Source organism: Nymphaea colorata, chromosome 5 (assembly GCF_008831285.2).
Source record: "Nymphaea colorata isolate Beijing-Zhang1983 chromosome 5, ASM883128v2, whole genome shotgun sequence".
Lineage (NCBI taxonomy): Eukaryota > Viridiplantae > Streptophyta > Magnoliopsida > Nymphaeales > Nymphaeaceae > Nymphaea > Nymphaea colorata.
Window position 1 is genome coordinate 15,587,887 of NC_045142.1, and position 22,155 is coordinate 15,610,041.

The following is a 22,155-nucleotide window of genomic DNA, read 5'->3' on the forward strand; positions in this document are numbered from 1 at the left end:
TAATCTTCACTTAAGTGTAATTGTGTGATTAAGTGAATATAATTTTCTCTCTCCTAGGGTTGCGGTGTGCACCTAGGTCAGAGCTTCTCGTGGTTTTTTCCTCTTTCTGAGGTTTTTCCACGTATATCGTGTGTTCCTCTCTTCTTCTTTCGTGTGTTGCATGTTTCTACATGGTATCAGAGCCGTGAGATCGTTCGGCTTCGTCTCGTATTTTCGTAGTCGCTCTTGCACCGCAGCCGCCTGTGCCGTTAGGGTTCCCCGCGCCGCCACCATTGGGATCTTCTGCGCCGCCGCCGTCAGACGATCCAGCGCCGCCGCCTGTTGCCGCTTGTGACTTCCGCTGCCGTGGGTGTCTCCTTTTCCGCCGTCGGTCGATCCAGCGCCATCCCATCTTTCCGCTGCCGTGGGTGTCCAGCGCCGTCACGCCTCTGCGTCGCCGTCGTCGGGCGATCCAGCACCGTCGCCGACACCTAAGCTTCCGTGTGGTGCTGGTGTTTCAGCCGCCGCCGTGCTGTCTTGTTGCTGCCTGGGGTTGTGTCTGACTTGACTGCTTGTGATGGCGGAAGAGCTTGCACCTAAAAGTGATATGGCCTTTGACGCGGGCAGCGCTCCCAAGAGCGAGATCTTGCCGGTTCAGGTCACGCCCATCCGTCTGACTAAAGACAATTATCTTTCTTGGTTTGCTGCTCTCGAGATTGGGATAACGAGCCGTGGTCGTCTTTCCTATATCACAGGCGACAAACCGGCGCCCAGCAAAACTGATCCTCAATGGGCGACGTGGGTGTTGGAAGACAGTCAGGTTAAGGTATGGATCATCAGCTCTGTGTCTGCTGATATTCAGCCTCTTATTCTGCGAAAGCCGACTTCGTTTGATATGTGGACTGTGCTTGCAAGGATGTATGGTCGCAAGAAAAGGGTTCTGCGTACGTATCAGATTAAACGCAGTATTTATTCTCTGAAACAGGGTGACCTGTCTGTTGCCTCCTTCTATGCAGCCCTGAAAACTAAGTGGGAGGAACTTGATTATCATGTGAATGATAACTGGGACTGTGGTTCTGATCATGCTCGGTACTGGGAAAAGGAATGGATGGACCGGACGTTCCTCTTCCTTGGAGGCTTGCGTGATGAGTTTGAATCCATTCGGAGTCAAATTCTCAACTGTGATGAGATTCCTGGAATAGAAGATGTTTATGCCAGAGTGGAATCAGAGGAACAAAGGCGTCAAGTGATGCAAATTGACCCCAGTCACGGGACTGGTCCCTCGGCCTTTGTTAGCCGTTCTTCTGTGTCTGGACCACGCCCTGTTAGGCGATGTACACATTGTCACAAATCAGGACATTCTGTTGACTTTTGTTGGGATCTTCACCCTGAGAAGAGACTTGTTCGTGGTCGCCCTCCGTCTAGTCGGCGAGGTCCTCTTGTGCAGGACTCAACTCAGAGTGGTTCTTCAAGTGGTGAAAAATCGAGGCTTTCCCCTGATCAAATCAAGGAACTACAAGCTTACATCAGTCGCCTTTCTACTACGTCAGAGGACACATCTACGTCTGATGGAGCTAAATTAGCTCAGGCTCTTGTTGCTACAAGTGATCAAGGTAATTCCTCTCCTGGTGATTGGATTGTTGACAGTGGGGCTACTCATCATATGACCGGGGACCCTAAGATGTTTCAAGAATACAAGTTGACTTCTGGGCAGCAGCGTGTTTCTATGGCTGATGGTTCTTCTATTTCTGTGGCTGGAAAAGGGAGTTTCTCATTACTGAACAAATATTGTCTTCATAATGCCCTGCATGTTCCTAATATTCCCGTGAATTTGTTATCTGTCAGCAGTATTACCAAAGAGCTCAACTGTAATCTAATATTCTCTGCTGATCGTTGTTTACTGCAGGACTTGGGGACGGGGCAGAAGATTGGGATTGGTTCGGCTATTGATGGTCTCTACAGAATGCCAGTACAGGTTGCCTCTGCTTTGATTTCAGCCACCAGTGGACAGTTATCTAACGTGGAGGACAGATCCGCTATTATGCGCTGGCACGAGAGACTTGGTCATCTTCCTTTTCAGTTGATTAAACAATTGTTTCCTAAGATGTTTCGGTCTGTTTCTTTGGACACCTTCGCCTGTGAAGTGTGTCAGTTGTCTAAGCATGTTAGGGCCTCGTACCCTATTTCGTTCAATAAAACCAGCCGTCCTTTTGCTTTGGTTCACTCTGATGTTTGGGGTCCTTCGGGAGTGCCCACCGATCGTGGTTTTCGTTATTTCATGACTCTTATCGATGACTACTCTCGTTGTACGTTCGTGTACTTGTTGAAAGAACGTAGTGAGGTTCCCGGCATTGTCAAAAACTTCGTTGCATTTGTTGAAACTCAATTCCAAACCCCTGTTCAGACCCTTCGTACTGACAATGCTCGAGAGTATGTCTCTTTATCCCTTGATGACTTCTTGCGAAGCAAAGGTATTATACATGAAACATCCTGTAGCCACACACCTCCTCAGAATGGCGTGGCTGAAAGGAAGAACCGTCATTTGTTAAATGTCACCCGGGCCCTTATGTTTCAACGTCATGTCCCTAAGCGGTATTGGGGTGATGCACTTCTCACTAGTGCTCATCTCATTAACCGTATGCCTACTCGTGTGTTGAATGGTCATTCCCCTCATTCTGTTTTGTGGCCTAATCAGAGTCCCTGGCCTTTGACCCCTCGGGTGTTTGGGTGTGTTTGCTTTGTCCATGATCATAGTCCCACTCTCAAGAAACTTGATCCTCGGTCCATCAAAGCGGTCTTTTTGGGGTATTCCTCCACTCAGAAGGGATACAAGTGTGTTGACCCTAGCACTTCTAGAGTCTATGTCTCCAGGGATGTTACCTTTCATGAACACGAGGCCTACTTTCCTGCGAATCCTCTTCAGGGGGAGTGTTTAGGTGAGAGAGTGGACGAGTATTCTTCGCATCAGTTGATTCAGTTCACAGATTTCTTGGATTACACGGCTAGTTCTCCGAGTGTGAGTGTGGAGGACACAGTCAGTGAGGACAGAGACAGTCAGATGGAAGGGGGCCCTGTGGAAGAACAGTCCCGTGATCATTTGTTTGGTCAGGTATACACCAGGAAGAAGAATGATGTGATGGAGGTTGTTGATGTTACCAATCCCGATCTTGTGAGCTCCCCGGATGATCCAAGTCCAATGAATGAAGATCTTCCCATAGCCCTACGCAAAGGCACCAGGTCATGTACTTCTCACCCTATTCAGAGATTTGTCTCGTATGCTAAACTCAGTAAAGACTACAAGTGCTTTATTACCTCTTTATCTAGGGCTGTTATTCCCAGGTCAGTGGAGGATGCCAGGGAGGATCCCAAATGGCTACAGGCCATGACAGAGGAGATGGACGCCCTGGCAAAGAACAATACGTGGGAGGTTGTTGATATTCCTAATGGAACTCACTTAGTTGGTTCCAAGTGGGTGTTTACTGTGAAGTACAAACCTGATGGCACTGTAGAACGCTATAAAGCTCGTCTTGTTGCAAAGGGGTTTAGCCAAAAATATGGGATTGACTACCTTGAGACGTTCGCTCCCGTTGCTAAACTGAAGACAGTAAGGGTCATCTTAGCTCTGGCAGTACAAAAGAAGTGGAGCATGGACCAACTTGATGTCAAGAACGCCTTCTTGAATGGGCACCTTGAGGAAGAAGTCTATATGAGCATGCCGCCTGGATATGCGCAGAAAGGAAAGTGTTGTTATCTCAAGAAAGCATTGTATGGCCTCAAGCAGTCCCCTAGAGCGTGGTTTGAAAGACTAAGGGTTGTGATGAAGACTAATGGATATAAACAGGGAAATGGTGATCACACCCTCTTCATCAAGCAGAGAAATGGTCTGGTGAGCCTCCTACTAGTATATGTTGATGATATGATTGTCACAGGTGATGACGAAGAAGAAAAAAGGAAGATGAAAGAAACGTTAGCTGCTGAATTTGACCTCAAAGATTTGGGTAAACTGAGGTATTTTTTGGGAATTGAGATTGCTAGATCTGAGACTGGTCTTGTTATGAGCCAAAGGAAATACACTTTGGACCTTCTAAAAGAGACAGGTAAACTGGGATGCAGGCCCTTTCTTACTCCAATGGAGTCTGGCACAAGGATAAGTATCAAAACTGGGACGATCTTGGATGAGGAAGGAAAAGGGAGGTATCAGCGGCTGGTTGGTAAACTCATTTATCTCACCCTTACTCGCCCGGATATTACGTATGCTGTGGGTGTGTTAAGTCAGTTTATGCATGCCCCTACTGATTGTCATTGGAAAAGTGCTGAAAGAGTATTGGGATACTTAAAGAATGACCCAGGGAAAGGACTGCTCTATACTCGACAAAGTCAACTCAGTATTGAAGGATACTCTGACGCCGACTGGGCAGGTTGCACAGATACTAGAAGGTCTACCACAGGATACTGCATCTTTCTTGGAGGTAACCTGGTGGTATGGAGAAGTAAAAGACAAGAAGTTTGTTCCAGGTCCAGTGCTGAGGCTGAATACATGGCAGTTGCCATGGGGGTTACAGAAATGTTATGGCTCAAAATTCTGTTAGCAGATATTGGGGTGAAAATGGAAGAGAAGATGAGGATGTATTGTGACAACAAGTCGGCTATTAACTTGGCAAACAATCCAGTCTTGCACGACAGAACCAAACATGTGGAGATCGATCGCCATTTCATACGGGAACGCATAGATTCTAAGGAGTTGATCCTGCCCTACATGAAGTCTGAAGATCAAGTTGCTGATGTTTTAACTAAGTCTTTATGTACATCTCAATTTGAGAAAAATGTTAGCAAGCTTGGCATGTTTGACATGTATGCCAAGCTTGAGGGGGAGTGTTAAAATAGATGTAATGGGGAACCGGGTCCATTTCTGGACCCGGTCCCATGGGGCACGGGTACCGAGGCCGGCTCGGTACCCTAGGCGGCATTCTTCTCTCCCTCCTATATAATCTTCACTTAAGTGTAATTGTGTGATTAAGTGAATATAATTTTCTCTCTCCTAGGGTTGCGGTGTGCACCTAGGTCAGAGCTTCCCGTGGTTTTTTCCTCTTTCTGAGGTTTTTCCACGTATATCGTGTGTTCCTCTCTTCTTCTTTCGTGTGTTGCATGTTTCTACAGTTTCCAATGTTCGAAATTCCACTATGCAGTTAGATTTTTCAAAAAATGGAGAGAGAAAGAGAGAGATGAGTAGCTGGCCTGTCCAATCAGATATTTTTGCACTTCTTCCACAAAAACTAATGATGCAAAATGTTCATGTCTAAAAATATAAAAAACATATTGTTCAGACATATGAATGAGGTTTATAAGCAAAAATATTCTGGCCGTTTATTGTTATTTTTTTGTAAAATCTTAGGTACACACTTAGAAAATGTCCATTTTATATGGATTTGTAATGTTCTAGCTATAGATCACAAACCATAAGATTGGTTTTACAATAAATGAGTCCAAGCCATAATAGCTATGAAGATTAGCACCCGCACCTGTGTGACATGGCTGATATGCTCTAACAGGTAAAGCCTATGTCACATTGGTACGGGTATGGGTACAAGTGTGGCTACGGTACAGACCATTTTCAAAAAACTTGGGTGGTGAGGGGGTATGGTCATACAAACACACACACACGTGTGTGTGTGTGTGTGTGTGTGTGTATCAAAAAATTGGAATTCAAACAAACAGAATAACATATTCATAAATCATGATCCAAAATCAATTTATAGATACTACACATACGTGCACAGCGTGCACTTATGTGATGCAACTCCAATGATGTTGACTGGAAAACGTACAAGTTAGGTTATCTCCAACGGACTAGAAAACCCACAAATCAGGAGACAATGGCTTATTTTCAGTGTGTGAACCGCAAACAGAGCAATTCAAATTGAAGAAAGGGAAATTGGCAGAAATAAAGAAGTCGATGGAGGACGAAAATACTTGCCGCCAATCAACGGGAAAGGCTATCGGGCAATGGGTGAGGCTGTCGGAGATGGAAGAAGCTTAAACATTGGACGGAGAAAGTCGTCATTCGCAGGAATACTCGCTAACGTGCCAGAAAACAATGGACGGAGGTCGCGAGAGTTGCATTTACTGTTCGCCTGAGCAGTGAGCACTGTTGTTCGCTGTGGGTGAAACGCAGATGTTGTGTGTTCTTTAAAGTAAAAAAAAAAAAACGTAAACCCTAACCTGTGGCCAATTTTCGACTCGGTCAACTTTGACCAAGTCTGAAAATTGACGGATATGTACTCGGGTACGTTGACCGTGCCCAGTACGGTCAATGCCATACCCAGGACATACCCGAGTATGTACGGGTACCCATATCAGTATCGTACCGGTAGGTGCGGGTATTGCTCTTTAAGAGAGAACAGTACCCGTGTTACATAGGGTGAAGCATTCTTCACAACACCGAGTACATCATGAAGTGAAAGTGTGAAACCAACTTGGGTGCATGTTGTGGAAGGTCTACAAGAAGCTGATTTTGCAGAACATGCTAGCATATTTTTTTGAATAAGACTCATGTAATCCACAACAGGGACTTCTTACTTTTAAATGGTTTCATACAAAAGACTATGTGGTGTGGAGCCAAAACTTTTCAATTTAATTTGCAGAAACTCTGGTCCAATGGGTAGTTGCAGCATGACTGATAAAACACCTTTTTCCTCCGAAGAGGCATAGATATATTGGTTTATAAAATAAAGTCCCCTCTGGATTCAGGCAACTTTAGCCAAGTCATGTGTCATATCGTTTATCATCTGATAAAACCTTTGTGCAACCATTTCACCTGTATAGTTGTATTTTTATCCTGAACCATTTTACCAGAAATGCCTTTGCATTGTGTTGTTCATGAATGTATAACTGTTTGCTGAAAATATAAATACATACATACATAATATATACAATATATGTATACACACACACACATATATATAGCCACAAATATTGTTCTCATGTTTTTATCAGCGGGTTTTTCTCGGGTATTTATTGGCAAAGCTGTTTTCTTTTTGGGGAAAATCTTGGAGTTTTCTAAAAAATAAAAAATCAAAATGTTAGCCAAAAATACAAGAGATTAAAAAGTAAAAAGTATTGTATTGCATTTAGGAGGTTGTGTTAAATAACTAAAACAAGAGGAAATAAAACAACAAAACAAAAGTTCAAAAAAATAAAAACAGAAAATGAAATAAAAATTGTGTTGGAATCGTGATAAATTCATTTTAACGTTTTTTAATATATTGCGTTATTTTCCTGTTTTTATCGTTTTCTTTATTTTTTTCATTAATATCATGATATTTTTTAAACATCGAGATATTTGTGGCTATGATATAATATGTATATATATATATATATATATATATATATATATATATATATATATATATAAAATAATTGGGACTATGTTAATCACTGTCTAATTTATCTTCCCATCTGTTGCGATCAGGCTGGAATCTGGACATCAAACGCGAGTTTCTTTATTCTTATGTTTCCAACATTCTATATTCAACTATGCAGTTAGATTTTTTAGAAAATGGAGAGAGAGAAATGAGTAGCTGGTCTGTCCAATCAGATAATTTTTTACGCTTTTTTTCACATAAACTAATGATGCAAAATGTTCATGTCCAAAAATATAAAAACCAATATAAAAATCGTATTGTTCAGACATATGAACAAGGTTTATAAGCAAAAAAAAAAAAAATTCTGGCCGTTAATTATTAATTTTTTGTAAAATCTTAGGTACACACTTAGAAAATGTCCATTTTATACCGATTTGTAATGTTTTAGCTGTAGATCAAACGCCATATGTTTGGTTTTACAAGAAAAATTAGTCAAAACCATAATAGCTACAAAGATAACATCCATGTGTTTGGTTTACAAGAAAAATGGAAAATGAGTAAAATCCATAAAAATTGGTTGCCACTATACATATGGGCCATCCACCAAGGTGGGCTGCCTAGTGATATTGTAAATTTTTCAAGAACTTAACTGCATATATGCCTTTGAAATATTCAAAAATCTAGGAATCAAGAAACAGTTCACAATTTCCCGAAGTCTAACATCATTTTATAAGCAAAGAAATCTAAGACCCTTCATTTTGCAACTCTTAAAATGTAAGCCTATGATGAGGATGGTCATCTAAACATAACTCACCATTGTCTCTGTGTTACTGATAGATATTAACAGTTTGGTGTCAATGCCTCTACTATTTGTCACAGCACGAAATTGTGGAACTCAAGTCCCTACCTGGGCACTCCCTTTTGCCCCTTTAAGCTCCTGAATATGTATTTCCTGAATAGATGGAGCATACCTCAACCCCCAATCTATAGGAAACCCCCTTCAGAAACTAGCAAATAAAAGACGCCTAGCCTCAGTCTTGTTACGCAAACGCTTTTTTATTGTTCAATGTTGACGGATCCCTCAAAAAACAATTTATTTTATAACCTAATTTAAGGCATCTATAAATTTGCATTAATGTGAAATAATGAAAGTGAGATCTATCATATCATGTAGCTTTCTTTGGTTCACTCTGTTCAGTACCAATGAATGCATAGAAGGACAGCAAATAGTAATGACTATAACTCTAGAAAAATGCAAAATTAATTAATGGAACAAGAATCTCATTCAATTAAAAGGAAATGAAGAGCTGCAAAATATGGCATAATAACATACATGACGCAAGGGAAGAGAGATGCCAGCTGGTAGTTGATCCATCTGCTGCAGTCCAAATGTTTCCGCAACCATTGCAAGCACAACAACTTGCTCATTGTTGTATGCAGATCCCTCGGCAAGATTGCAGTATACTCCAGAAGAAAGTTTTCTTCCAACTCTTTCACTTCCCATTAAAAGGCTATAAAATGACACAATCTTACGAGAAAAGTCAACCACAAGACTTCCATCCCTACGCAATAGAGGTGGAAGGTCATCGCAATTGGCAAAGTTCGAACCATTTCTGAGACAAGCTTGCAACCATCTGAATAAACATGGTGGCATCCTGGGAATTGATGCTGGTTGAAATATTCTGCTTTCCAGTAAAAGAACTGGAAAATCACGTATGTAGTGATCGACATAGTTTGACTCACCAAGAGAAGTAGCAACTCCAAGCAAGAGGCTGACTAGGAGATTGATGTCCCTATAAATGAAAACATGTAGCTCAATTACAAAATAGCATGTCATAAAATGCAATATGCTGAATAAGTGAATAATTAAATAAAGATAATAGTATTCAAGAAGCAGAATCTAAAGAATACAGATATAAGCAATGAAGCAATTTAACAAAGCAAAAACTCTCCAAGGATGTCAACATTCATATGCTATCCACCACGGAGATGTCTATATTCATATGCTAATTATCATATAAGGGCATGTTCGCATGTTTCCCTAAGAAGCTAAATATATAAACGCTATAAAGCAAAAAGTTGTGGCATAGCGAAAATAGTAGCAACTTTAGGTTACATAGAAGGCATTAAGAATGTGTAGATTACAAAAAGTTAATGAAATTACAGGTTAGTTGAAAGCAAGTTAAACCCATGGACAGGTTTCTGGTCAGATATTCAAACCAGAAACACGAATCATGCATGTAAAAGATTCCCCTGGCTGTTCTCAAAGATAAACCATGTATTCTACAGGACGCATCGAAAGATGCACCTAAACCACACGTTAAATTTATTTATATTTATTTCTTTTTGGCAGTACTCGAAACATCCTTGTGCATTTAAGGTGTGAGACTGCAAATCCCACTAAATCTCATGAGTGAAAAAAACTGCTTTTTGCAAAGTTCTCTAGGTATTATGAATCAGCTCTCAGCTATTAACTTTTAATTTAAATTTTTTCTTGTGAGACGCATGTATTGTTCATAGTGTATGCTCTTGGTTATTGTGTGTCAGATGTTTTATGCACTTCATAATGGTTGATATGCTATACCATAATTTCAATCCTTTGAGAATATTATTCTTTTTACATTCTCAAGTTCCTCAGATATTTTAGTTTCCTAAATTGTCTATAATTTTTCAAACATGATTTTAACAACATATATCTAGAAATTTAATGGCTGGGACAATTACAAATCCAACAAAAAGTCAAAGTAATAAATCAGAAGGTTCTGCATCACAAATTTCAGCAAAACAGGTTAATTATAAGTAATATTAAAAACAGCAGGACTACATCTCAAATTCAGAAAGCAAACATTTCATACGGATGGAATTATATAGGATAGAAAATTTTGACATAAATATGTTGGTTGTTACGTTCAACATACAAATTTTTCCTGATACATGAGAAAAAGAGAGCATACACCTGTGGACAAAAACAGTCACTTAGTTCCTATTTCAAAACACAAAAGGAGGAAAGAGGACGTTCTCATTTTCCTACTGCTTGTTCTGTATTCTATTTATTTGATTTGGGATATTTAGGTTTCATATTTACAGTTTGATGTAAAAAAAAAAAATCGCATAGTCCAAATTTGTGAACTGAAATTGTCAAAAAGAATGTTTACTGCAATATCACCCAAAAAATAACTTAAGTATCTAAAATCCCTTTCAGATTGAAGCTTGATTATGAACCAACAATCTTATGTTTGGGTAAATGCCCAAAACTGGTGGTATGGAAAACCTCTAAGCAGGCCACAGTATATGTGATAACACATTATGGAAAAGGCAAGGATTTAGCTTGGAACCACCATGCAAGTAACGTTATACCATTCAATTAGGGATTCAATACCTGGTAAGAATCCAAATTAATTCTGTTCATGGATCAATGAAAATTCACTCTCTACTTTCCAATGAGGGGAAAATGTAATCAGTGAACATAGTGGATAAACTACTGTTCTTTAGAGAATATATATGCGAACAGAGGAATTTTCCAGTTGATCATTTATAAGTAAAAAACTTTATCTTACATAGACCATCACAACATACCCCTTCCGTAGATTGTCAAGTTTATAGTTCTCATAAACAGCATGCAGTGCATCCAGTGCCTCTGTGAGGAACTGCACACAAAATGATGTTTCCCTACTTTGCTCAGCAAGGTTGCATGTGATAGTGCTCTTGAAATCCTTTAGCTCATGTATAGATCCAATAGAAAAGCCAGAGAAGAAGTGCCTACTAGAGTACTTCAGGTGGTACTGACTTTGAATAAGGAACTCCCACGAAGACTGTGTTGTGTCTGAATTTGCTGATGAATTGAAACCTAGTCTTTTGCACATGGCCATGATCACATTAGTAAAAGACTCCCACTCTGAATTAATGTGAATATCAGCCTTAGCTAGGGAGGTTGGATCACCATCTCCCCATAACATAACTACAAACTGGCTATAGAAAGTAGGGTGCAGCCCTTCAGCTAATGCCGTGATACAGTCATTCACCAGTGAAGAAGAAGGTCTTGTTTGCAAGTTGCACCTGAACATCTGGCCAAACAGAAGAAAACTCTTAGAATTTTCAGGATATGCGAATGTCTTTTTGTTATGGAGAGTCACATGACAAAATCAGTACTTGGCCATTCTCTAGGATCAAATTAACTCTCCCATCCACAGCATCTGCTAATCCTGTAACCTTCAGCTCGACTCCAATTGTTGCTTGCCCAAGACAGGTTGGGTGTCCAAGATTGACTCCAAGTTGAATATTTATAGGCCATGTGTATTTACAGAAACATTGCCTTCCAGACTGGCATATCACAGCATAAAAAAAAATAATGTGATTTGTACAGGAAAAGGAATGAGATTTGCAGTTTTACTCCATAAATCCGGCAGAACTCTTTTTAATCTTCTGTCATGGAATTACATGATATTGTTACATAGAGTTGCTGCTATTATGACTTTTTATTTACTATAAGAAGAATCCTTCCACTGATTTTATTCATGCTTTTTCCTGTTTCTTTTGTGCCCAACGTCCATCAGTTTTCTATTCCGAGAAAAATCTAATCAGAAAGCTTAGAGATACTTTAGCTGCATGTGCAACAAATCAGAAAGCTTCTGTTAGTTAAGGGCAAGCAAAATTACCCTGGCTCACATCAAGATTTAAGGCCAAAGTCAAGCTCACATATGCAACATAGAGCACAGGTTAAGAAAACCAGCTTTTTCACATCATGTTATTTGTCAGCCTCATGTACAGTTCCAAGAACATCTCCACCCCCCCCCCCTCCCCCCTTCCCTCTCTGCAGCTGGAAAAGAGGTTGACCCTTTTTAGCAGGTTTATTCTCTCTTTAGAAGCCCCAGAGTTGAGCTCAAGGGGCAGAAAGAAGCTGACCCCTTTTCTGATAGGACTTCTCCCTCTTCAGAAGGTCCAGAATTGGGCTCCCAAACAGGTTGTAGGTTGGCATAAAGAGCAAAGACCCAATAAAGCTGTCCAAATCCCAACCCTCTTTTCCTGGCCAGGTTTTTATCAGACCCAGTATGTTATCAGCCCATGTTAGGCCTTTGAGGACTGAGGGGCTCTTTTTGGGCCACGCCAAGCCGGGCTGATGCCTAACCTTAGCTCTAACAGTTTAACACACAATGAGCTTGATGCAACCAATCTAAGGCCAGCTAGATGTTGGAAGGGGCACTGGAGACATGAATGAATTACAGAAGTATATGATTATGGAAAAGAAAGACCAGAGTTTCTTCTGATATGTGTGTGACGAAATTATAAATATAAATCTCAAGAAGTCTGATGACTATTGAAGCTCAAGGTGACAATGAAAACTTACATAAAGAAGAATATCTTTTTCCTTGTTGATGACAAGCACATCAGAGAACTGTAGTAAACTTACTTTGACTCTGGAATGTGGAAAGAGAAATATTACTTACAATGGACATGGTCAAATTTGAGTAGCAGAGATAAGACCTATGGTCTTACAAACCTTGGGCGTGTTACAACAACAGGAGCTGCGGCAATAGCAGGCACACTCCAGCTCATTTCAGGCTTAACATCATAGAAAATGTCAGTGAATCTTTCACCAGTCTGTAACCTAACAGAGAAAAGACACTTTTGCTCTTGAAGCAGAAAACAAATGATTGGCATTCCATCACCATCGGTTGCAGAAAAAACCTGGAAAGAAAGAGGTAGGAAATCAGAAACAAAAAGAAGATAAATGTTTATCTTATACCATGATCACAGGAGCAACCAAGACACCTTTGTAGTCTTACTAATTGGTGATTCCCCAAAGAACTTTCATGTGGTCCTTGTTTGCAAATTCAAAACATCTATTTCAAGAGAGGAGCCTTAGAGTGAAACTGTAGCAATCAGTACTAATTTGAAGATTCACAAGTAATGCCAACAAGTTGTTTTCATAAACATTGTAAACAAGTTTATGTGACCATTGTTGTCTGATTATAACAAAAGCAAGTCATTGAATAACATTATCACCTTAGAAGCTTGAGCAGGAGACTTTTTTCCCTGCCATATCTTGTGAAAGCAAAACTGCTTTGAGAGATCATCTGGAGAATGAGCATGATCTCTTAAGCATGCAGCCTTAGTTTCAGAATTATAAACAACTCTATCAATTCTCCAAATACAATGCTGCATCTTGCCTGCATAAACATGCATATATGATAAGAGAATGAAGCATACTTACATACAAAGACATTGTTATCTATGATAAAAATGGACCTTTATTATATGATGCAACTAAAGGAATAGTTTCACCGGTCCAAATTATCTTTTCATCAAGATCATTCATGATGGATGGTTTCCCCCTTTCTTCAACAATAATTACCTGTAAAAATACAAAATAAACAACAAATTATACTAATAGCCTTCTGTAAAGAAATTGAAGGTCAATTGCCTTTGTCTTAACATAGATATTAGCTATCAATTTAGAAGGCAAGATACTATAATTCCACTTTGTTTGAGTAATTCAAATAGCAACTCAGTTTTTGTGCCGGGCAAAATGCAGTCCATCTAATTTTATCATTCATAGGAATCCCAACCAGCCATAGGATGGGGCAAATGCAGAGACATGTAGCAAAAGAAACAATTGGTACTTGTTTCTTCAGGAGTCTTGATATGATCTAGGTATTCGTATTATGATGAATACTGTACCATGGTTTTAAAGATCTGAATTCTAAACCCTTGAGTACCACTTTTTGCATATTTAGTTTTCAAAAAAAAATGTTTACTTGATAAAAGCAAAGAATTATCAACCATCATACACTACATCATCCACTTACGACAAACGAAATATATTCAATCATGGCTAAGACTGCAGTATGTGTACTATAATAATGCATCGATGAGAAAACAAGTAGAGATAAGTAATGTTATGACACCTGAAAAAAACAATAACATTTTAATTTTACTTACGAAAAACAAGCGAGCAAGAACCAATGAAGCTTACTTGGGGTTCCTGCAAAGGATGCTTTAATATAAAATGAGACGCCGTAATAGACAGCTCCGACTCAACACTGCAACCAGCAGAACAATGTGAACTGTAATCATACTGAGGAATAGCACCATGCTCCCGATTTATACGTGACAAATCACTAGTACATAGTGATGGATTGGAGGCGGTAAAAGGACAGAGGCCGTCTGAAGCCCTCTGAAGTAGCAAACCAAATGGAAGTGACCAAATTGATGAGATGGAATGTGTAAGTGGGAGCCGTACCACTTCACCTGTAACATTCACCGTATGGAAATTAATACTGGAAATTAACAGGTATACATGTAAATAAAATAGACATCTCCATACAAAACAAGTGTCCTACAAATAGGGAGCAATTTGAACTTCGTGCAGCTTCAGAAACGGTAAGTTCATGCTCGATTCATATGATGACAAGTTGAATTCAATCTCAATCTTTAAGCTGGAATACTAAATGAGCGACGCACTGTTGTGCATGCTTGTTTAAGCTCAATTAGGCTCGTTGCATATATAATTTTTTCGTGCATGTTTCAATTTTATGGAAGGGATTATAAGTCCAAGTCGGTGATTCCAACGTCCTCTTATACCTCTCTCATTTTTCGCCTGCAGACGTACCCAAAGAAAGATGGTTATTCCTTTCAATGCTAATAAAACATCTTCCACAGGACATACGTTTATGCTCCATATCATCTGTCCTCGGACAGATCGGCGTTTCAGATAGTCAATAGTAGTTTTAAATGATGTTGGGTATACAAACGTACCGGACGGCCTGTACATCGTTAGCGTCTCAACTTGCAACACACAGAGCGTTGGCTCCGGTAGTGTCTCCATACGGCACCAGCAAGCCTGTAGAAGCCACATCTCAGATGAGCAAGAGCACGAAGAAGAGTAACAAGGACCTTACAACAGTACATGAACCTAACGAAAGAATCCAGGGGAATGATTCTCAAGTCAGGCAAAATATTGAAGCCCGACCAGATAGATACGGAAAGTTATTGATGAGAAATGAATAAGAGGCTTAGGAGAAAATGCTGCCACAAGGCCCCTACTTATATCAGATTGTGCAAAATAAACGGAAGACTTATGATCAACTTGCAAGTGTTAAGCCTTGAAGATAAGTACCATGACAATCGGCGAAGATGCGGTGTACCTCCTATGAACTCGTGAACCTGCGCTCCATATGATCCTGCGACAAACACAGAAACTAACTGGTTACAAGAGATAATTCGGAAGGTGCAATTAAACGTATGAAACATGAAAAATATATAAAAGCGGATTCCCTAATTGATTGTTAAGCAATGTGAGGAATTCCCTTTGTATGGAAACAACCGAAAAGGAAATAGAGATCGAGCAAAAGCACCGGACTTGTGGAGAGAGAAGGAGAGGGAGGGAGGCGCTCACTGATTTCCTCTGATGAAGATCTCGTGGTCGCTGGAATCGCAGGAGGCAGAGGCCGCCTCGTACTCTGACGCGTTGTTCCGATCCCTAGTGATCTCAGGACTGAAAAGAAAATAGGCATACTTTTCGTGGAGGTCCGATCGTTCGGGATTTCCGTCAATGGTTTCCACGGTGAGACCGAAGGGTTTGAACTTCCTTAGAACCGAGAGAGTGCGAACTCCAGCCGCCGCAGACATCCTTAGAGCCTCCAGCGGCCAGGCGCCGCAACCCGCAAGGCGTCGAGGTTGAAAGGGAAGGACCGGGAAACGGATGGAGGGGTGAGGAGGATCGTAATTCCCGCGCTTTGGCTTTTTAGAACAGCTTGATGAACACTTGAAAGTAAGTTATCGGTCGCCGGCAATTTACTAGGAGGAACCTTCGCGCTTCTCTACTCACTCACCAAAAGCCCAACGCCAGTAAGGACCAAACAGTCATTTCACATGCCCCACGGTGGAGGAACTTTAGGAATTGTATGGCATGAAAAGTTGGTGTTTAGGAGGCTCCCGAACATCAGATTTTATGTTAACGCTTTTTTTTTTTTTTTTTGTTGATCACACTTACCGGTTGGCTTTTTCATTAATTGCCTCGAGGTTGAGGTCACATTAAAACCGGTTGGCTCTTTCATTAATTGCAGTCACATTAAAAGGTGACGCATGCTTAAGCATAAGTATCGGGGCTGCCGGCAGGTACCCCTCATAAGTTGGGATTGGGTGGACTCGATAATTTTTTTTAATATTTATTTTATTAATTTTTATATAAATATATAATATTTTATTATGATTAATTATATTTATATATTATTTTATATTAAAAATTATATTTTTCAATTTAATCTAGTCAAGCTTGACCCAGGCTCGGGCTCAGGCTCGCGCTTTCATGGTCGGACTAGGCTTGAGCCCGAGTTTCAGGTGTTGGGCCGACGTGGGCCCGCCTCCTTATCGGGCTGGGTCGGCCCGATGCCCAAGCTTAAGCATGCTCCTGCACCAACAATAGAATAGTTAGTATTGATGTTGATATTTATGTTAACAAGTTGGCAATTATATTAATAAGTGGGATGGTGAACACCATATTATATCTTTCGTACTTTTGAACCTGAAAAACAACTTCAACAAATAAGAGATAATGCTATGAAGGAGAACGGTTGTGGGCATCAGTGGGCATCAACTATCATGCACAAAGCTGCTTATTACATGGTGTTTTTCTATATGAACAAATGATAGATAGTTTTGTGAGGTTGTTTGCATTATTATTGAGGCAATAAACATGTTTCACGCACCTATGATGAGACAACATTATTGTAGGTGTGATAATACATGTGTGGCCACATGCATATCACCACATTTGCTTGTGGGACATATTTCAAAATGCGGTGAAAAATATAAATCACATTGTTAACTAGAAATTTAGGTTCAAAGAATGTGAATAGACATTATTAACATGTACCAATTATAGAATCACCAATCGTTGTAGACGTTGTTTATAGGCAAAAAGAAGTGGGCACTTATGTAGGACTGATTGTATTTCTGCATAGAAATGATTAACATTCTAGAGAATATTACAATTGGACATATATAGTCAAGACTTTGTGCATGTTAAGTATAATAAATATAGAACACACATAGTATTACTTAATTGAAGTATTAAAAATCCACAAGATAGTTCAATAATACTCAACGGTGTTGCAGAGGCTCTTTCCAACTAGTACAAGAATGCCTTCAAAATATAATGAAATTCCAATACAAAAGTTTACAACTTATCCTAGCAGACAAGACGAAATTAAAATCCTAAATCTAAAAATGGTGGCTCTTTTGAAGATGTTTGCTAACCCTTCAATGCCAAATAGCGCCTCCAATCTCTAACATGGATAATTCAACATCCTGCTTGACGTGTCTTGCTTCCTTTTTGAACTGGTTGCAAGATGCACAAAAGAAGTTTAAGCTACACAACAAGTTAGAGCACAAAATGACAGCAATACAAGGCTGTCGAAGTACAAAAATAAGACACTTTATGTATATGCATATAAGTGTGTGCTAACCAAATGTTAACGCAAAATACAACTGGCTTAGGGTGTTTTTTATGTCCAAAACATCTAAACTTAGTTAATGCCGGCTACTCAAAGTCTAGATTTTTTCCATGACATTTCGTATGTGAACAAAAAAATATGGAACTCGTGCTGACGTAGGTTGCTAAAACAAAAAAATAATTGCAAAATCACACAACTAGGCATAAAAAATAATATGTTCCATTAAACAACAATCTAGAAACGTATCATCATTACAAACATTAAAACACAATGTGTGTTTTATCTCTCTAAGACAGTTTACATTAAAAAACTCATTATATTTACTAATTAACAAGTAGTTTTCACTTAAAACTTTATTTTTTACAAAAGATGACTTATTTTCCTACTAAACTATACTTTAAACCACAAAAATTATAGCCAAAATCAACACCTAACACAAAATTATGGGGTTTTTCTCTCAAGAACATAGAACACAGCAAATAGCAGTTTGTACTTTTAAACTATCTGTATCTAATAACAAACAATTAGTTTAAAAAAAAAACGAGTTTAAACACAAAATAACTATGCAATCTACTAAACTACAATGGAAATTACAGTAAAAGCTGCATTAAAGTAAAAATAACTTGCACAATATATACCTAAAGCAGGAAAATGCAGTAAAGAGCAATCCAAACAGTAGAATTAAGTATAAATCATACTTAAGACTAAATTTCATGCTAAAACTATATTAACTAATTAGATAACCATGTAATAGATCAAACTACAACAGAAATTACAGTAAACTTGCAGGGAAAGCCAAAGTAAAACACCAAAGCACTACACTTAGAACCTGAAAACAGTAAAAAACAGTTTTGGACTATTAAATTTGCTATAACTAAAGATTAACAATGATTTTTTGCTTAAAAACTGATCCACACAAAATGCAATCATTAATTCTAACTATAAAAAAAAAGATTTAAACTATAAAATTAGAGTTAGCTATTCTAAATTAATTATATTATAGCTTGTAGGCCTGTAATTTAGTTGGTAGCTCTACACTCACCAACTACTCTAAACAAGGCAAACTACAACAATATTAAACCAAATCTGATAGTAGTAACAAACAACCAACACAAATAAAACCTTCTATAGCAAAAAAAAACTGAGACTGTAACTAAACAAATATCAATCAATGAAAGCAAATCCCTACGACAACTATGTTTATCCAAGACTATGCCTGTTGCTAGCTACACAAACATAAGCGATCAAAAATAACGTTAAACTAGAAAACCGTTAGGGTGTTACTAGATAAGAATCTAACCTATGATTCTGCTGCAGAAACTTCACTAAAATAACACGTGAATATACTTATGAGTGAAGGAAAATATGAACTACACTTTTCAGTTAACTAACATGCACAATCAAAAACTAAAAATCTAAATTTTTTAATTAAGGCAACCTGCTGGGTGTGCCATTCAAACATGGTTTGAAGAGTGAAACCAGAAAATTTTCTGGTTAGAGGAGAGGAAACAGCCATAAATGGCATCCTCCTCTGCCTCTCATTTTATCTTTGGTAACCAAATGAGCTGGTTAGAAATCAACTGGTTTCCAGCCGACATGAAATTCTTGAAAGTGAAGAAAAGAGACGAGCCTGCCCTTTTTGCATGTTCCTCGAGCTAAACTAGACGAACAAGCCAACAAAAGCAAGAAAATCGATTGGTAAGGGAAGAGGTGCCCCTTGCATGCAAAGGTACCTTCTTCCACATGCCAAATTCAAGAGAATTTGTCTCTTGATTTCACCCGTTTCCAATAAATATGTGCAACTCCCAGCACCAACTCATCATGACATGGTGCCTATAAAACCAGACCCTTGCTAACCAGCAAGAGGAACCCTTTTACCAGCCAGCAAATACCTCACTCTAGCTGAAACAGCCGCCAAGGAGGAGTCGTCCAGCTCTAGGCGTGATCTCCTCCAGCCAATTTCTCCTGTCACGTCCCACCAAGGTAATCTGGTCCAGGCGTCCTCAAGCCAGTCCAGGCATCACTTGCTTGACATCTACCTGCTCTCTGCCTTCAAGTCAAGTCCAGCAGCGGCTCTTGCTTGATTCAAATCGCGGTTCGAGTAAAGTGACTTAGAAGATTTCAAGTCGAACCCGAGCTAAGCCCAGCGTCCCCTGTTCTGTACCATGTTCTAGGCACAACTCCAGCTCGTGTTCGCCTCAATCCCCCCATCGACTCAGGTCAGTCTTCTCCTCACCCTACATATTATTTCAATCGATTGAAATGCATGGCTGATCGCTCAACAAGAAAGTAAGGAGTTGGTCTTGCCAAGCAGCCGTTGAGAGGCTGGCTGCCAGCATGACTAGACCACCTTCACCATGGCGTGACTCGCAGCAGTCATGGTGAGGTTGTCACCATCCTCTATCAAGCGGAAGTCAGGGTTCAAGCACACTTCGCCCTTGGCTCACCAAAGCCCAAGTCAATGGCCATATTTCTGCTATTTTGCAATAATCAGCTAGGCGGACCACTAGCTTGCCAAATTTCTGCGCGCTTGACGCCACAAACCAGACCCTAACCTGCCTATCTAATTTCTGCGGTCAGCTTATAGTGATCTAATCTTAGTCTCACCATGCCATGAGTTGGTGATTTGGTTGAGCTGGCTTCAAAATCGGCTAGGAATGGCCACACCCACACGTCACTTGGCCATTCTCATTTCATGCCTTGCAGAAATTTTACTTGACTCATGCACTTCGAAAAAGTCAAGATATTCCCAACCAAAGCTGATTCGATTCATCCAAATCGATAGCTTCATTCCCTGACCTAAAAACAAGATCCTTGGTGCATTTCTCTTTTATTCTAGTCAATAAAATGTTATGGCATTACGTTTGATGCTAATACCTCACGTAAATGGTGGATGAATCTGGCCAACGCGTGCGGAGTGGGAAGGAATTTTCTCAATTTAAAAGCTGGGAATGATGTCCACTGGGTCACCATGAAAGAAATGTACATGTTAAAAGCATATGTGCATGCATTCCTGCAATTCTCACAACCTATCTAAACCAAATCGCTGTTTTGAAAACCAGAAAATAATGTTTTGAAAAAAAATGATCTCATTAACAAAAATCTGATTTTCAAAAGGTCCTGTTTGTACACAATCGTGAAGAAAAGAATACCACGCATAGGAGAAAAGATGCGTCATTCGTCTATGTGTTGAATGGCTTGAATGATGTATGCCACGAGAGAAAGTTGAGTGTAAGTATGTATGGTTTTCCTACTCCTTAAATGAGCAACGAATCAGACTCCATGATCTCATCAAATCGATTCCACCAAGAACTGGATCCACTCAAGCTATGATTGTAGGAACGATCAATCCTTGTATGAATGGGCGGGTTCCTTTGGTTTAAAATTTATTTTTCAAGCAAAACCCAAATTTTGTTGCTTTGCGCAGGATGTTCCCTGTGTCCGCACCGCCGGAAGGAGGTGTGCGAACAATCTTGTTTTGATGCAAAACTCAAAACCAAATCCATTATCTAAGTTGATTTCAACTTCAATTTCAAACATTCTATAGTTTTAGGATCCAGACTTCATAAGTTCACATTCTCAATTCATAGGATCCAACATCGAGATCCAGATCCAAAATTCATATCAAGTTTCAAATGTCTCAAAATAAGTTTTATCCCATGTCCTAGTCATATGAGATCCAAAAACTGATTCCAAATCCAATTCTGTCTTATCTAATGATCCAAATTGAAATTCATCTAAGATAAAATCCAGTGCAAAATAATGAAGTATCACTAAGTTTAAATTAAGACCTAGGTTTGGGAATCCATTATCCATGAGATTCAATTTAAAATCTAACATCACAGTTCAAGTTCATATTATCCAAATCTAAATCCAAATTAATCATCTTCAAAGCCGTGGAGATCCAAATCCATATCAAAAGTATTGATGCAAAATTCCATGGCTTTGAGATCTAATATTCGAGAGATCCATATTCTAATGTCAAGATGCAAGGTTCAAATTGAGTTCTAGGTTGTGGAGGTCCACATCCAAGATTCAAGATTTGTAGATCCAAAATCATTGTCCAAGCTCATACAATTCAGATCCAATGTTCTTTGTTCTTCAGGCCCTGATAAATTCATATCAAGTTTCAAATGTCTCAAAATAAGTTTTATCCCATGTCCTAATCATATGAGATCCAAAAACTGATTCCAAATCCAATTCTGTCTTATCTAATGATCCAAATTGAAATTCATCTAAGATAAAATCCAGTGCAAAATAATGAAGTATCACTAAGTTTAAATTAAGACCTAGGTTTGGGAATCCATTATCCATGAGATTCAATTTAAAATCTAACATCACAGTTCAAGTTCATATTATCC

General features: G+C 39.3%; 1 protein-coding gene across 6 annotated transcripts in view; it reads right to left on the reverse strand.

Moving 5' to 3' along the window:
* LOC116254347 (anaphase-promoting complex subunit 1) overlaps positions 1-16,088 on the reverse strand; it is a 71,320-nt gene extending 55,232 nt beyond the window's left edge. For 3 of the 6 annotated variants that reach the window (XR_004172684.2, XR_004172686.2, XR_004172687.2), the window contains exons 1-11: positions 15,736-16,088; positions 15,457-15,520; positions 15,096-15,180; positions 14,314-14,588; positions 13,587-13,692; positions 13,344-13,507; positions 12,838-13,025; positions 12,685-12,754; positions 11,490-11,660; positions 10,917-11,404; positions 8,674-9,133 (exon numbers count right to left, since the gene is read on the reverse strand). Coding sequence is in view for 2 of the 6 variants with exons in the window: in XM_031629724.2 (XP_031485584.1) it covers positions 8,674-9,133; positions 10,917-11,404; positions 11,490-11,660; positions 12,685-12,754; positions 12,838-13,025; positions 13,344-13,507; positions 13,587-13,692; positions 14,314-14,588; positions 15,096-15,180; positions 15,457-15,520; positions 15,736-15,968 (2,304 nt within the window). In the remaining 4 variants the exon portion in view is untranslated. The remainder of the gene's footprint in view (positions 1-8,673; positions 9,134-10,916; positions 11,405-11,489; positions 11,661-12,684; positions 12,755-12,837; positions 13,026-13,343; positions 13,508-13,586; positions 13,693-14,313; positions 14,589-15,095; positions 15,181-15,456; positions 15,521-15,735) is intronic. The other 3 variants (XR_004172685.2, XM_031629724.2, XM_031629723.2) reach the window with 1 other exon arrangement.
* Between the last annotated feature and the right edge of the window lie 6,067 nt (positions 16,089-22,155).